Source organism: Gallinula chloropus (assembly GCF_964237585.1).
Source record: "Gallinula chloropus genome assembly, chromosome: 2".
NCBI lineage: Eukaryota > Metazoa > Chordata > Aves > Gruiformes > Rallidae > Gallinula > Gallinula chloropus.
The window spans coordinates 144,387,026-144,404,228 of NC_140086.1; the positions used below are offsets into that span (position 1 = coordinate 144,387,026).

The following is a 17,203-nucleotide window of genomic DNA, read 5'->3' on the forward strand; positions in this document are numbered from 1 at the left end:
TTAAGGCAGCTTAGAAAGGTAATAAATCAGAATGTACAGGGACTTATAAAAGAAAGTAGAAAAGATCAAGTCAGGGCATCTTTTAACTGAAGTTGCAATACCAGAACAAGGGGATGTTGTGTTAAATTGAATAACACATTTAAACTGTTTACACATTTTTTAAAACTAAGGAGTAGTTCCCTATACAGTATGCTTCACAACTGGACCTGTGCTGTAGCATGTCAGACTAAGAATGAAGAGTAAAAGGATTAAGCATTTATGTGGACAGTAAAAATAGCTACTATTGTTAGGAAGAACGTAAAAACTTCAGGAGATCTAAACCTTTGTACTTTAGGGAAATAAAAAACCTGTAACAGATGGAGGAAATCTGACTTCTGGGATTGGTTTCATGCATTTATCAGAAGCATTTGGTTCTTGCCACTCTGGAGACAGGATACTGATCTGCCATGGAAGACTGTTTCTATTCATTGAAGAAGGTTTTTTTGTGCTGAGGCTTCATAGTTGTTCTGTGATTTGGAAAGAATGGTATGATGTTCTTTAACTCCCGTTACTTCATGTTATTAACATTTGTACATCATCTTTAACACTGTACAAATTGGAAATGAGTTCTGCCTTTATAGCTTAGGATTTTAACATAACTGAAACACTCCTGACTTAGTACACCTCTTACTAGGTGTACCAAACTGCTTTACTTCAAAAACCAGTGAAGTGTGGTCCTTGGACAGCATGAAAAAAGGCACAACTATCTGTCAGAGGTTGTATGTGAAGCAAAGTTTTATTGCAAATCTCACAATTTCACAGCATCAGGTTGTGGGATCAAATACTGGAGAATTTGGGGGTTTGTTAGAAAGGACAGCATCTTCCCTTGGGCTTTAGAAAACAACACTCAGCTGAATGCTAGTGTGATACAAAAATGCAAGTTGAAAGTATCAATGTATCTTCAAAGTTCTGAGTTTTTTAAATAAATAATTGTATTATTTTTTAGCTCAACTAAAACTCCCACTTTTTCTTGTAGCTATTTGCTCAACCTGTCATCTAACTACAAACTCATTTTGGTTTTAAGGGTATGTCTTGTCTGCAGAGTACTCCTTTCTGCATCTCTCTGGGGTTTTTTAATGATTCTTCTGTGCTCTGTGAGTATAATTTATAAACACAGAGATCATTTGAAAAAATGGGCTCTTTAAATTAATGCTCAGAGTAATCAGCATGTATTTGGTCATTTTGTTTGGCTTTTTTGCAGTGGGATTAAGTTTGTCCAGCTGAGTCAAAATAGAAAATGTTACCTAGTATCTAGAAACAGCTTCTAGTTAAACTTGGTTAGCTAATATTTGTTGCATGGTAGCTAATTTTTGACTTGATACGCATAATTTTTTGTCTAATATGCACAAGAGCACAGAAAAAACAGTGAGCAGCCAAAGGTCTTGAATTAATTGGTATCTCATATAATAAATTCCTGCAGCTTATGTCTTGAGGAACTGAATATTAATTTGGACCTGGTATCTCTTTAACTCTCGTCATCTATGAGGCCTTCTATAATGTGTTCATACACTGGCATTACAACAATGGGCAAGGGGGGGTCTGTTGATCTGTGTTTAAGGAGGAGAACAGAAGTAAGCCTGAAAAAGAAATTGGGAGAAAGAAGGAAGGGAGCTTCAAGATTATTTCATGTTGTTCTCTTAATTGTGATATATCTACATGAGAATTGTGAGGAGAATATTTAGGCTGCCATACAAAGGATATTCTAGTTTATGGATTCAAGAAAGGAGTGACTTTGTCTGCTAATGCTCTGATTATAATTTTGATATCTTCCTTTTGATTCCATTGGAAGGCAGAAGTAGAGTGGCCATACAGAAACCAATCGATAATGAACATCAACGATTTATAGGCAATTTTCACTGTTATCACAGAAAAAATATTTTAATTTCTGTGAGAGAAGAAGCAACAGCAAGTCTTCACTTAAACTAGCTAGGCTAACTTAACCCTATGTAATTATCATTTGAAAGGAAAAGACTCATTTTTAGGAAGAACCTGAGAATCATAACCCGGTTATAGTGAAACAACTTCAGGCTGTCTTAAAAGGATGGGACCATCAATTTGCAAAGTGCATCATGCAACAAAAAACTGGTTAGAAGCTATTCTTAAATCCTTCTCTTTGCACCACTTTTCTGTAGGAGAAATTGTTCTCAGAAGAGACCTTTGATTCCTTGATTCAGAGGTAAGTTCCACAGCTGTCTGTGTCTTTGTCTCATTCCTGTTCTTTGTCTCTCTAACATTCAGAATGTTTGGGATCTTAGGTTGTGTCAGTTATTTAAGGGTTTAGAAAGAAGAACATGCAAATGGGACAACTAATGTTTTCTAACTGCATTGTCTGACTTAAAAAACATAATGTTTTGTGGGTTTTAGTGTATGCCAAAAGACTCTGATAGTATAGATAGACACTGTACTGTAAAAGAAGCTTATAATATTTCAGTATTTTGAACAGAAAAACCACCATAAGACTTCATTCATATTATAGTGTATGATTTGTAGACTTTGTTTTTGTTAAAGCTTACTTGTTATCCATCATCTCATATGTTTAAAAAAAAAAGAAAAAGTACTTTCTAAATGTTAAGTGGATATTTCCCATTTGCTGCCTAAGAAACTATTCACACTAAACAGAGAAAGAAAAGTTCCTAGAGCAAGACAATAAAATGAAGCAAGTACAGGGATCATGGCCATCCTTATCTTACAATGTAGTACTTGGAGTCTGCTCTTCTGGGCAGGCATCTGCAACAGATCTTTCCAAATCTTAATAATTTTTTCCTTATTTTATTTGACATGGCAGATATGCCAATTTGTGATAATAGGCAAGTCCCACTTCTGAACTCAAAAATGCACATTGGTGGCCTTCCTCAAAACTATTTTGCACTTATGGGCTAAATGTCAGAGAGTTGTTACTGCAGATGGGCCTGTTCCTTCAGCCACTCTTATAAAAGGGAAGGCGGCTGTGCTTTGTCACATGGCTGGTTCTGTTAACGTTCAGCCTGTTGTGATAGTATCTGCCAGATCTAGTCTGGTGTCTGGAGAAACAGGGTAATAAGTTTATCTCACTAACTTTTTATATCAGTAGAAATGTCAATAAGCTAGCAACTCTAGACTCTGGTTTTGGTCTGAGGAAAAAGTAGTTGCTTTTTTAATTTAATTTTAGATATCTACTTTAGGATGAATCTGCCCAAGAGCTAGTGCATATGTTGACTAGATCTCCATTGATTATCAAGGAAAGCAACTGACTTAAGTCATATGATGCATGATTTGGCTTAGTGGACACTACTCATGGTTTCTGGATGCTGGTTCAACTTAAAATACACTGGGGTAGTTCTGTTCCTGTGGGAAAGCTGGAGGCCCTAATGAAGTTCAGAGTGAAACAGGGAAGTGCCTACTGACCTTAGCCACCCAGAACAGCAGGAGCTGAGGGAGAGCATTTGGGGATTGTAATTTTGGAGTGAACGTTTAGTTAGGCATAATGGTTGTGCTGCTGGCTGAGACACAACACCTGATCAGACCACTGCACTGAAGTTGGGTAGGAGCAAAGTAAGGCAGGTTTGTTTGTCTTCCACTGAAGGCAGTAAGTTCCAGCTGAAGGACAGGAAGTAGCATATAATGATAACTTCATAGGTTGCCTGACCATGCATTGTCTACATCTGTTATGTCACAGCCCTTTATAACCTCTACATGATTTAAAACAATCAACCCTTTAATATCAGAAAAACATATGTGGAAAAAGAAGCCTACAGAACATGAAGTAGAAAATATTAATGAAATGAGAATATTCTTTATTTTGTCTTTAAGCTTTAATTGATTAATTACTAGTGAATAGAGTTTTAATTTTTTTTGAGAAGTTTTTCAGGTAACATAAACCCAGCAGTTACTAACATTTAAAAATCCTGCTACAAATTTGTTTTGAATTCTAAATATTTAGAACAGTAAACTGAAATCAAAGATATGCATGCTGTAAACCTGCTGAGAAAAAGACATGCAGTTATCATGGAAAGAAAGAGATTTGAATAGGAAGTTCTTCTATGGTTCAGTAGCCATTCAATACCTGTACATATTGATTGTCTGTGATAATTAAAATTCAATGCAGAAGACACATTTTTAATTATCAGTAACTCAAAGAATTCTATGTGCATCATTGTCTTAAGTCAGAGAATGACCACTGAACAGAGAGCTTTATGAGAACAAAGCTAACACCAACATTTAATGGCAGAATGCATTGAAATCCAGAATAGTATTTGCAGCAAAGAAACAGTTTGAGGGGCACAATCCACAGTAAAGTTATTGTCCTGTTCTCTGTGCTTGTTGCTACTTGTCATACTGCTTTTTTAATATTACTAAGGAACCAAGTATTTCTGAGCATGTAGTGAAAAGAAAGTATAAGTTTCTTGAAAATAGTCTCACAAGTTGGATGTGTTTATACAGTGTGAGGAAATATTTATAATTAAAGGCTCTATTCAGTCTTGGAATATGTATAATTATTAGAATCTGTGAACATTAATTGTACAACATTATAAATGCCTTTTCCTTAATTTAACTTTTAAAAGTGTTTGGTTCAAACCTAATTAAACTCATTCAGAATTAAAATTGCTTTTTATGACTTAGGATAATTTGTATTTGAAATGAATTGAGCTGAAGTGAATAATTCTAAATAAGTGTCCATATCTCCATATCAGGATTTAACATAATTTAACTGAAATTTCCAGATGTCCTTATAAATCTGACTTGTGTGTGCATGCACGATGCTTGCTTTCTGGAGTGGTTGCATAAATCAGAAGGTAGCATAAATCAGAATGTCCTTCATTCTTGTAGGCTGTACTATCAGTAATTTGCCCTTATGCTTTCTCCTATGTAAGTTAACTTGTCCCTGGATAAAGCCAAGTCCCTGGCACTGAAAAATCTTTGATTGTATGGGTCTTCATAGGCAGGTCACTAATCAGAGTTTTGAAAGGAAGTTTTAAATTTCAGATCCATTTTTAGGATGTGCTTATCGACTGGTTTCACTACTGCTGCACTACAGTTTGAGAGGCCAGCAGAGGAACAATACCTGGAAAAAAATTGAACACAAGAAACAATAGCCCTGACTTCTGTAACCAGCCAGGCTACAGCTCATATTGTACTAGAAAATAATCCTTTATACCACAGGCAGGCTCTCAGGATAGACCTGGCAGAGGGTGAATGTGTGGTTTTCGTTTAAGAACTGAGGAGTTACTAACGGGTACTAACAGTGCACCTTTCACTTTTACACAGTGTTAAAACAAACCTAAGTTTGGCATAACTTAGCTATGCATAGAGCATAACCCAGTGCTAGTGGGTCATGTTGCTCTTGATGTTTGCCTGTAGCTTAACTGGAAGGCTCTGTTGAAGTTTTGCAAGCCACATGAAATTAGGTCCACATGAAGTATTACATCCATATGCTTCAGAAGCTACTATTAGATGCAGCTGAGAAGGTCTTCCTGGTTCGTGTGCACTTCTGCTAATATAAAAAAGGAGACAGACGCTGGACTTGGTGTAAATAGATGTAACTTTTTTTAATCAGTGAAATTTGTACTGTGCATAAACGTTCTTAATACCTGTAGACCTTATTTTTTCTTTTTTTTTCCTTCTGTGAAGCAAGAATAGAAAATTGAAATTGATTTTGAACCACATTTTCAAAGTAGAATTTTTTTGTACATTCTGCATGAGGGAATACCCTAGTAGAACTTTCAAGTTCATCTATGACTTATAGATGCAGGTAAAACTAACTTAGACAAAAGCCCGTCCTATGTAGTTGTACTGTATTACAACTCGAGCCAGTGATGTCTCACATTTTTCTTTTTAGTTCTATGTTTAGTTGACAGATGTATATTACCAAACGTGTTAAAGTGTTAGGAAGCATGTTTTGTTTATAAGTGAGAACTTTATGCATAGAAATTACTATGTCAAAGAAATCTTCAAACTCATTAGGTGGGTCAAATGAATGAGAAAATCTGTCTTGCAAACTGATTCCTAAAACACAGAAATGAGTTTGTCTGCTTTTATTTTTGTTTGCTTTTTGTTTTAGAATGGGTAAAAAAGTAAAGAAGGAAGTAGAGCCTCCACCCAAGGATGTGGTAAGTTTATAAACTGCTGTGTGCTATAAAATAAACATTACGCGATTATAGGCCCAGCTCTGCCATCCTTACATAGTTCCTTATTCTCCTAGTTTACCCACTTTATTCTAAAAATGTCTTTTAAAAGATGATTCTGTTTCTGCTTTTCTTGGACAGCATACAAACCAGAGTGACTGGGCATGTCTAGTTCTTTGTGGAGATTGTTGTCTTTGGCAGGATTTGCAAATTGTAATATATGAAACAATGCAGACTTCTTTTTTATTTGACGAACGCTATTAGCTTTCCATTTGTAAAAAATCAAAGGAGAGAAGAGAATAGAGAACTAAAATCTGCCTGTCTTTTCAACTGTGGAGACATTTCCTTTCTTTAAAGATGAAAGAGTTAAGCATACAAAATTTTACAGTTATTTCCAATGACAGTACTATGTATTCTGGATCTTTGGAAAGATATACAGTCTTCAGGCATGTTTCATTTTTTTCTGGTACAATAGGAACTGCCATAGTGAGAGGTACAAGAGCTGAATCCAAATATGGAGTAATGGTGGTAATTAACTCAAAAGGTGGCAATTAACAGTCTGATGTTAGCAGAGTTTTCCATACTTTCCATAAATTCACAAAGTTCAGAGAGACACTCAAAAAGATAGAGGCTCAAAATACAGGTATTTTTGAAGTTTAATTGGCTTATTCAGAAAGAAGTAGAGGAAATAAGATAGAAACACTGAAAAGAGTATAATTTAAATTATGTGCCAGATAATTAAGTTAATGGAAGTGAGGACCTCAGAGAGCCCCACAGAGGGACATGAAACTAAAGGCAAATTTCAGTACACTGTTGTTTTTTTTAAAAATAAAATTGTAAGGAGCGCTGGTGCTGCAAGAGGTTTTTTAAAGGTTCTAGAAAACACAATCAGTAAAAACTGCATCACAACTTCAATATTTTAAAAAGTGTCATTAACTTTTACTAAGACAGTAGTATCCAATAGCCGTACCGTCACTGAGGCATAGCAATTGATAACAGGTTTTTCTCAACTGTTCATGGAAAGATGAATATTACAAACTTTATTCATAAGCTCCAATCAATAATAAATCTTTATGGAAGGAGACTTGACATAACTTCAGCATGAGAGGGTAAACCGATCTAAAGCCATTTTTGTGACTCTTTTCCAGGAGGAGACACAAAGAAGGTGTATTTGGATAGGGCTAATTAAAACAGGCCTGAAGAATTAAACTAAGTATCTTTGCAATCTAAAGGAAAAAAAAAAATAAATTGAAAGGCACAGCAGCACCACAATTTTGGGATCCAAAAGACACTATCAGAGTTTTTGGAGAAAAGTAGGGTACAGACTGCTAACTACTATAATAAGCTATGAAGAATGTTAGAAATATATTCAACAGTCGAAAAAATTAAACTTACAGGAAAGGTCAGAAAACTATCAAAAAGGAAAGAATTAGAAAGTGAAGTCCAGATGGCACCTGCGGTTTTTGCCTTGTTTTTTACCCTTATTGTACTTCAGGCTAGCATATATCTTCCAGCAGTCAGATTGGGAGGAAAAATAAACACCTGAATTTTGCATAGCAAAGCAGTTTTAAATATGAAAATAGAATTGATTAGTTGTAACTGTCAACCAAGAAAATTGTCTAGATATGAGAATATTGCTAATAGTGATCATGTAAAATCAAATCTCAAAACTTGAAATTTCACCTGGTTATTTCAGATGGCAGGAAATGAGATGCAGACAAAATAAAAGATGTATTGGCTATTGTCTTGTGATTGATAATCTGCTTATGAAAATGTCAAGTCCAAGAAAAGAAGCCTTGTGATAATGTGGACAGGCTTATAAAAGCCTTTCTGTGCATGGAATGCTCTGAGAATATCTGGTACAGCAGATGATCACTAATTTTTATAGATTTCTAAGAACAGGTGGAAAGCATCTCTTAGCCTAGCCACAGCTTATATGTTTCAGAAAGTATTCCTCTGGACTCTGTTTTCCCTGCCTTCCATAGTTAACTTTTTACTCTTTTCTGTTCCAAGAATTGGGATTTTTCAGGAAAAATATTGTTTAAGCCTCTATCCCTACATGAATGACTTTTAGACAGTATTTCAGGCAGACAAAATAGGCTAGCTTTGACAAAGACTGATAAGGACTTTTCATATGATATCTTCATTAAATTTAATTTAGATAATATTATGATTTGATCAGCTAGGGCACAGACATTAAAAGGGTAGCCAAAGGTTACCACTAGAGAAAATACTGAGGCATTATCATCAAAATAAAACTATAGATACCTAAGTATTTTTAACAGCTTCATTCGCAACGCTGATGTTAAGAAGGTGGAATATGAAGTGGCATTGTCCTGAATTTTGGTCTCCACAGAAACACCTTCTTTTGAGAAATTAATACCTAAATATTAATTTGACTTGACTTTAGTAAGGCTTTTAACACTGTCTCTCATAACATCCTTATAGACAGACTGATGAAGTACAGAAAAGATGCTGTAAATGTATTGAAAACTAGCTGAGCTGCCAGACTCAGTGGGTTGTGAGTAACAGCATGAGGTCCAACTGGAGATCAGTCACTAGTGGTGTGCCCCAAGGGTCGATCCCAGGGCTGGTTCTGCTTAACCTCTTCATTAGTGACCTGAATGATGGGACAGAGTGCACTCTTAGCAAGTTTGCAGAGGATACAAATTGATAGGTATGATTGTTAGACAAGATGGTTATGCAGCCATTGAGAATGACCTCAAAAAACTAGAGAAATGAGAAAATGGGAATTTCCTTTAAGTTCAATGAAGAGAAATGCCAAGTCCTGAACCTGGGCAAAGAGTAACCAGTACAGACTGGGTGTTGACCAGCTGGAAAACATATTTACAGGAAAGCACCTCATGAATCTGGTGGGCAAAGAAAGTCGACGAAATCCTGGGGTGCATTAGGCAGAGTGTTGCTGGCAACTTGAGGGAAGGGGGTGTTGTCTTCCACTCAGTGTTGGTGAGACCACCTCTGGAGTGCTGTATCCAGTTCTGGGTTCCCCAGTACAAGAGAGACATGGACTTACTGGAACAAGTCCTCCAAAGGCTTGGAGCAATTTTTATATGAGGAGAGACAGAGAGTTGAAACTGTTCAGTCTTGAGAGATGTCTTGGAGGAGTCTTGTCAATGTGTATAAATAGCTAACAGGAGGAAGTAAAGTCTCGGTGGTGCCCAGTAAAAGGATGTGAGGCAATGGGCATTGGAAAGGATTGCCCAGGGAGGTGGTGGAGTCACCCTGAACAGGGTGCTCTGAACAGGGCAGTTGGACCACATCATCTGTAGAAGTGTGTTCCAATATCAACTGTGTGTGATTCAGTAGAATATCTTTGGTTTATATTATTAGTGTAGGAGATCCGACAGTGACAGAACTAAACAATTATCATGCCCAGGTACATATTAACTCTCTTTCTTGGTAAAAGAGTATCAGATATATGTAACACTTCTAAAGAGTCTACAAAAGAATAAAGCAGACTTGTAGTCAGTTAATTCAAGTTTAAAGGACTTTAGAAAATAAGACAGCATGCATGATTAAGCAGTATAATAACAGCAGATAAATGCATCCTTTAAAAGGTGGGATTTGCATCTAAATGGGAAAACAAAACAAAAAAATCCTTGTGCTCACAAATGAAAAGTAAAAGCACAATGTCACATTGCACCAAACCACTTTAGGAGACAACTAGCAAGGATGCAAAAACTAGCAATAAAGCTAGTTGACTAGAAACAAGAAGCTTCTCAGAGGGACACTATTAGGTGATTAAAGTAATTAAAAAATAAACCCAAACACATTTCTGTATTTTTGTGCCAAACGAGAAAGCTGTGCAGCAGCTCACTAAACAAATGTGAAGAAATTTCACAAACATCAGTAACAGTAATTTGCTCAGATGTTGTTCTAACAGAAAAGTAAATAAATACGAAACTGTAGTACTGTGACTTATGGTATTTAATGTACACCTTTTGTACTAAAGGAATGGAGGGTAGAAAATTTCATTTTCAAAAAGAAATCATTAATAATTACCAGCCAGAAAGTTTGTTTTTCATGCTGTATTAACTGGTAGAAACAGTTACCGCTCCCACCTCACCCTTCCCCCCCAAAAAAGAAGCATAGATAAATATGATAGTAATGAGGGAGAATCAATATTGCTTTTGTGGAGGAAAGTTTAAATCTGAGTTCTCTAGAAGAGACTGTAGGCTATATAACAATGATCTGCATTTATTTCTGTAAAAGCTCTTAGACCAAACTCTCTGCTCCTATAAACACTGATAGGTAAAAGGAAATTCCTCTCCTGGGAATAATGTCTGCTTATGAGACAGAAAGCAAAGGTGACACAACAACCTTGTCTTCTAGTTTTATAATAGAGAGCGGCTGCCATGAAGGGAGGAGTCTGACATCATGAATGAAAATTTAGAAGCAAGCCTTGATTTATTTTTTTTTCTTTAAAAAGAGAGGGGAGCTCTAGCTATGCCAGCACTATGATAAACAAAAGTCACATCCAGTTCTGTGATTGTTTCGATGAACAATGTTGCTTCCCAGCAAATTGCTGACTTGTTCAGGCCTCTGATGACTTAAACATACATTTATTTCAGTGACTCTTCTTACTGTGTTTTTAACACAAAACTAAAAGTATCTATTGAATATTTCAGACAGTAGTGAATTTATGTCTATACAAATGGGTAGAGATTAGACCAATTTCACTCTGCTCAGGGGCCAAACCTATCATCAAATTCTAAGAATTACTGTTGAATTGTAGTTTATATGATTATTGGTGACCACAAGAGGAAACAAAAAAATGGAACAGCAGAATAGTGGGTTTGGTATTAGATCAGTATAAATAAATAACAGATTTAAAACTCTTATTTAATTTCTTCACCTGAGATCAATCTTTGTGTTCATTTTTTTCTGTATGGCTAACAGCCTTTAGTGAACATTACATTTTTATCCCATCAACAAACTCAGGAGATGTATCTGTGCTTAAATCATAACACTCACCTGGAGAACCAAGTTCTGTCTACGCAAGAACACAAATGTACAAAAGTAGATAAGTATGAAGGTGGCTAAAGGGACTTTCAATCATCTCTTAATTCTCCTATGTGCTTCTCACACGGGTAGAATGAGTGTTGCAGGTTGCAGACCTGCTTGAAGCTGGGGAGACTGGTTAAGTGCATTAGCCTGAAAACCTCTTCACTCTTAATGAAACTTGGTGATGAAATCTTGATCTTCCAGACTATTAAATCGTGTGATACACCTCATGGAAGATGAATTTATTTAGAATTACAAGACTATAAAAAATATGAACTGAGAAGTTTGGATACTAGTATCATATTTTGCTTTACATTGAACAAGGCAGAGGAAAATAACCCCGCGTTTTCCTTCTAGCACAATCAGAACATTTTTTTAAGATTTGCTCCGAATAATTTCCTTGACAGCTGACTTGTACATATCTTCATGCCCTTGTTTAGCAACATGGGCTTTTGATGTAACTATTAGAGGTTAAAACAAATAATTCAAAATTTTATACAGTATAAATATGCACTGTAGTAATATTTTAGATAATTTTATTGCTTATTGCTATCTTAAGTTATTTATCTGCTGTATTTTAAAGATAAATACATTTATATTGTGAGACTGCATGACTCCAGTATTTAGTAGTTTCTGTATGTAACACAGATAATTCTATAGGCTTAAAATGTGAGAAGACTAAAAATTATTTAAAGACAAACAAGCTTTTTAATGTTTAGAATATTCAGATATGAATTTTGTGAAAGAGTGAAAAGTTTCTCCAGTGGTGTTAGTCCTGAAGAGTCAATTGAGAGGGCAAACCCACCAGATTTGTTGCAAGCTTGCATTCTGGGTGAGAGAGGTCAGACATGGAAATCAACACTTTGTATCCCTTCTATCTGTCTGAGTAGGGATTGTATCATGGAAATACTTCAGCTAGCACAAGATCACCCCTAGCTAGTCAGCCGAGTTGAGGAAGGCACGGGAAGGGTCCTTTCATTAACCTTTTTTTTTTGGTAAGCAAACAGTGTTAATGACACATAGGAACCAAATTCTCTTCCTTGTTCATAGGCTCTGTGCTCATATTTGGTTCTGAAGTCACAGGATGTGCTTACACCTGCATCAGAACTAGTCAGGTGCCTTCAGGACTTCCTAGATGTACAGTGAAGTGTCAGGCTCTTCCCAAAGTCTTCATATGGGATGAAATCATGATTATATTTGGAAGTTAATTTTTCTTTCTTATTTTTCAGTAATGTCTCAAATTGTTAGTAAATAATTGGATTTCTCCAAGTAAATAGCAGCTCATGTTAATATTTCTCAATATAGCTCTCAAAGTAGATTATTATTTTTTTAAATCAAATGTGAGAGTGTAGTGTAGCACACAGGAGAGCTCAGTATAAGTCGAACTATTCTTTGCTTTTTTTTGTTTGTAGTTTGATCCATTATTAGTTGAAAGCAAAACAGCAGCAACAGCAGTGCTCATGCTTAGCTCTCCTGAAGAAGAAGTTTTGGCCAAAGCATGTGATGCCCTATATAAGTTTGCATCTAAAGGTTAGTCCTTTTTGCAATAAACTTTCCTCTGTGTTGCTTAGATTTTGGTAGCATTTCACTTTTTTTTTCTAGTTTCATAGCACTAAAATCTTTACCTCAAAGGCATGTCTCAAGGTTTTGAGGAGTTTCTGAAATATCTAGCAAACCTGTATTTTCAGTTATAAAGAAGTCCTGCTGTTTATGTGAAGGAAATCTTTATCATTTCTTTGTAGAATGTTACATTCTCTGTTTAATAGAGTTTGGTTTATATATTACCTAGATCTGTTTTGTTATGAGCAACAGACCTGCGTCTTTTATGTTACAGTTTGAAAGGTCTGTACTAGTGTAGCTATTTTAGGGTTCAGTTATCAATGAAAATTAATTTTTATTCTGTTTCTGGGGCTTTTTGCCTCTTGTGTCAGTACTTCTGTGACAGATGATTCATTGGAGACTGCTCAGCCTCCTTTATCAAATTTATTTCTGTATGTGTTGGGAATCTAACAAGCCTCCAAGATTCCAGATCTTTCAAAGGTCCCTGTGTTATCCATAGCTAAATGTCATGTTCCAGGTACCCAGAAGACAACGATATAACAAAGGCTCAAAATCTGGTAGCACAGTTTCCTACCTTGTTTCCTACTCATTCCATGCCAGCTACTCCATTTGGTATACACTAGTTGCATTTTTGGTATAATTAATATTTTCATATTAATTTAAACTTAATTTTATGTTTTCTTTAAATATTATGGCGTTATATGCTGACTGATGGCAATGATAACTGCTGAAGCTGTGAGAGAAGAGCTGAAAACTTTGAAAGTTGGCATGGGATCACTGGGTTCTGAAAGGTGTTTAGGTTAAGCTTAACACGTCAAGCTTGGCTGGGTCCATGCAACCAAACTTTGCGTATGAGAAGAGAGAATTTGGGCTGCTGGGACAGAGCTGTGAACTGCAGGTCATAAGCTCTTGTTGGTTCCCTCACTGCTGTGCACAGAAACATGTGGCACACAGCAAGAGGACAAATACATAAATTTTTTTTGTCTCTATTAAATGAATAATCCTTTAAATTGTTAATGTTGATATTCCTGCAATCTTCCAGAAGACTAGACTATAACTTTGCAATGTGACACAAAAGAAGGAGTTGTTTTCACTTTGCAGTTAAATTATTTCTTGATTGCTAGTAAATTAAGTTAATAAATTTTAATTGTGTTTTGGCCTGAGAATGAGCATAGTTTTCCAGTTTCTTCTCACATTGCTCACTTGTAGCCAGAAAGAACAGGCATGGCTTATTATAAAATGAATTATAATGCTGTTGTGGGAACTGAAAATAGGAATTTGAAAATTGCATGTTTTTCTTGAGTTTTGGGTGCTCTTTGAGTGCACAGGAACAGAAGGCTGTAATCATAGGAAACACTACTGTTCTTTGGATGGACAGAACCTAATCAGATAGAAATCCCTTCTCAGGTGGGATTTAATGATCCAAATCCTGATAGTTGCTGCAGTTGTGGTAGTACAGATCCACAGAATGAATTAACTGATATTTTAAGGAAGATTAAATAGGGAGGTAAGAAAAGAGGAAAATAAAATGAGGTTCCTAATGACACCAGTCACCTGTACTTCACTAAATAGAAAGTTGTCCTTTGTACTGCCACTGCAGTCTCCAACAAATGAGTTGGGTGTCCACTGGACAGAGGCATCCTCTGCCTTATACATGTGTCTTAATCCTAGATGCTATTAATCCTTTATATTATTTGACACTGTTTATTTGGATTATAGTGATAATCTCTCAGGTTCCTGGCCAAGCCTTTGTTTTTTGATTCTATAGTCCAATGAAAGATTGGTAGCTGATTTAGTTTGTTACATTAGAACTGCAAGCTTGTTGCATTTTTACAGCTATTTTAACCTAATTACTCTTCAGGTGATGAAAACAAAGTGACACTTCTTGGTCTTGGAGCAGTGGAACATCTGTATAAACTCCTCTCACATGAAGATCCAGTTGTACGCAGAAATGCCATCATGGTGTTTGGCATCATGGCTTCTAGTCGTAAGAGTCTCCATTTTTTAATGAAATCTGGGAGTGTGGTCATCACAGCAGTATTAATGGCTCATAATAAAGGATTAAATGCAACTAGAGTGAACTCCACTGATTCTGGAAAAAAAATCTACAAGATAAGTTAATTTTTTTCCAACCCTTATTTTTGTTTTGATGGGGCTAAACTGAAGCAGCGTAATACTGGAATGGTGTCTGTCCATTCAGGAAAGCCTGACTAGGTAAGATGCCTGCCAATGTGGACATAACACACTCTTCTCTTTTTACAAAAGTTGAAAGAGAAGGATAAAGTAGTATTTATCATCTACAGGAAATGCTATAGTTAAATATCAGTTGTTACATGAGGCATTAGTGTAATCTCAGTGATAAGGGAGAAAATGTGTTAAAGCAGCTAACTCAAGTATTGATGGCAAAAAAAAGCCCTGAACAATTAAGCATTGGCATGTATATTTACCCAGCTGCTTTGGCAGGTCAGTGCTGCTGTAAATGTTTTGTTATCTGTATCTGAGCTAGTGAAATTCAAGCAGCCAGCCTTGAGTATCTCTCAGCATTCATGGCAAGATTGTGTATCTGCTGTGGCCATACCATTATTAAATGATTTAACCGCAGTGTGTGCAGATTTTCATGTAGCTTGTTGTAAGATGAGAATGAATGCATTGCATTTACATGGGGTGCCTGAGTGCCAAATGATCAAGCTGCAGAGAGTGGTATGTAGACATACCTGAAGGTGAAAGAATAAGTGATATAAGGTTGAGCTGCAGAAGCTGTTACTTTTACATTGCTTTATAAACCCACATCTAGCTAATAATTAATCAGGTTTTATTTTGGTAGATGTTCTACCCACTTCTCTTCCATGGTGATATTCTAACCACTATTTCCTCAACTGCTACCTGCTTTTCACACAGTATTGGACCTTATGCTCTTTACCTTACTTTCAACTCAGCATTAGTATAAAATCATTCCCTTCAGACCTTGGCTTCCAGCACTGCTGTTCAAACATGGATTTTTGGATGACTGCAGATCTTCCATTTATGTTACATCTTGATTGTTTTTTCCTTTAAAAGTATATTCAGCTCATACCTTTTTTCTTACATTTTAACACTGCTAGTAACAACACCGCCCTGTAAGATCACACTAAGTCTGTCCTAGAGAATGTTTTTTGGTTATTCTATGCAGTGCTTGTGGTTTTTCTTGTTTGTCATTGATGACAACAAAAACCTACTCTGAGAGAATTTACAGTGAATTTAATAAGACCTATATAATTCATGCTTTCAATTTGCAATGTGGGCTGTGTTAGCAGAAAGGACTGCTTTTAGTTTGATAATTTTAACCACAGGCAACTTTATTGGGGTATGACTTCTTTGACAACTAAAACTGTGAAATATTTAATCAGAACCTGCTAGATGCAAGTAGTTTGAATAATGTTTCAATGAAGTATTGAGGACCTTCATATGTATCAAAAGCCAAAGAATGATGTCTGGTACTTGAAAATCTCCTGCATGTTTTCTGGGTCCATTACGATTTTAGTATAATTTCAGTTGTGTGTCATTCTCGGTCAGATCTTTTTGTTACTCAGAGAGTAACTGTAAGTACATTTCCTTAGTCTGTTTCTTTACTCAGCCAAGATTGCCAAATGGAAGACTTCATATTTATATTTATTTATTTGTAGATGATGTCAAGAAGTCACTGAGGGAACTGGATGTCACAAATTCACTTCTATCACTGCTGGTGCCAGAAGGTAGCTTGCAGCACTCATTCCATATGCAAAAACAAATTCAGAAATAATTTGATTGCCATTTGTTTGGACAATTTAATAAAAGGCTTCCTTGTAACTTATGATTTGTCATAGTACACATTAAATAGTCCTATGAAAGCAATTACCTATCTCTGCTACTCATGAGTAGTGTTCTATGTTGTACAGATGAAGCAACATGTTTACAGAAATGTCAAGTATGATTAACAGCTATTGTTTATTGACTTCAAATAATAATTTTAATCACTTTATTATAGAATATACACTGTACTGAATAAAACTTGATCAATACTATTATTTTTCCCCCTAGAGGATGTAGTTATCCATGAATTTGCTACTCTGTGTCTAGCACACATGGCTGTTGAGTATACTACTAAAGTACAAATATTTGAACAAGGTGGATTAGAACCACTTATCAGACTGCTAGGTAGCCCTGATCCTGATGTTAAGAAGAATTCAGTTGAATGTATCTACCTCCTGGTGCAGGTAAAGTTTGCTCTTGTTTAAATTTCAAAGGCAGATAAGCTCTCTCCTCCCCACCCCTGCCATCTTCTGTGAGGTTAATAGATGGTTCCTTTACGCTCCAGCGTTCATTGGTGTATTTGAAAACATTATTCACAAGTCCTTGACTGTTACATTACATATGAATATAGACAATTTGACTCTAATTCTATTGTACTTTGTGTGATTATCTATGCTGTACAGCAGTATAGATGAGATCAGAAGCAGATT

The 17,203-nt window shown here is 35.9% G+C and overlaps 1 protein-coding gene across 1 annotated transcript in view; it reads left to right on the forward strand.

The window, feature by feature from the left end:
• Window positions 1-6,077: 6,077 nt before the first annotated feature.
• ARMC3 (armadillo repeat containing 3) overlaps window positions 6,078-17,203 on the forward strand; it is a gene marked incomplete at both ends in the record, with an annotated part of 47,936 nt that continues 36,810 nt past the window's right edge. Inside the window, 5 exons of the mRNA XM_084279960.1 lie at window positions 6,078-6,125; window positions 12,578-12,695; window positions 14,587-14,712; window positions 16,388-16,456; window positions 16,782-16,957. Of these exons, the coding sequence (XP_084136086.1) occupies window positions 6,078-6,125; window positions 12,578-12,695; window positions 14,587-14,712; window positions 16,388-16,456; window positions 16,782-16,957 (537 nt within the window). The remainder of the gene's footprint in view (window positions 6,126-12,577; window positions 12,696-14,586; window positions 14,713-16,387; window positions 16,457-16,781; window positions 16,958-17,203) is intronic.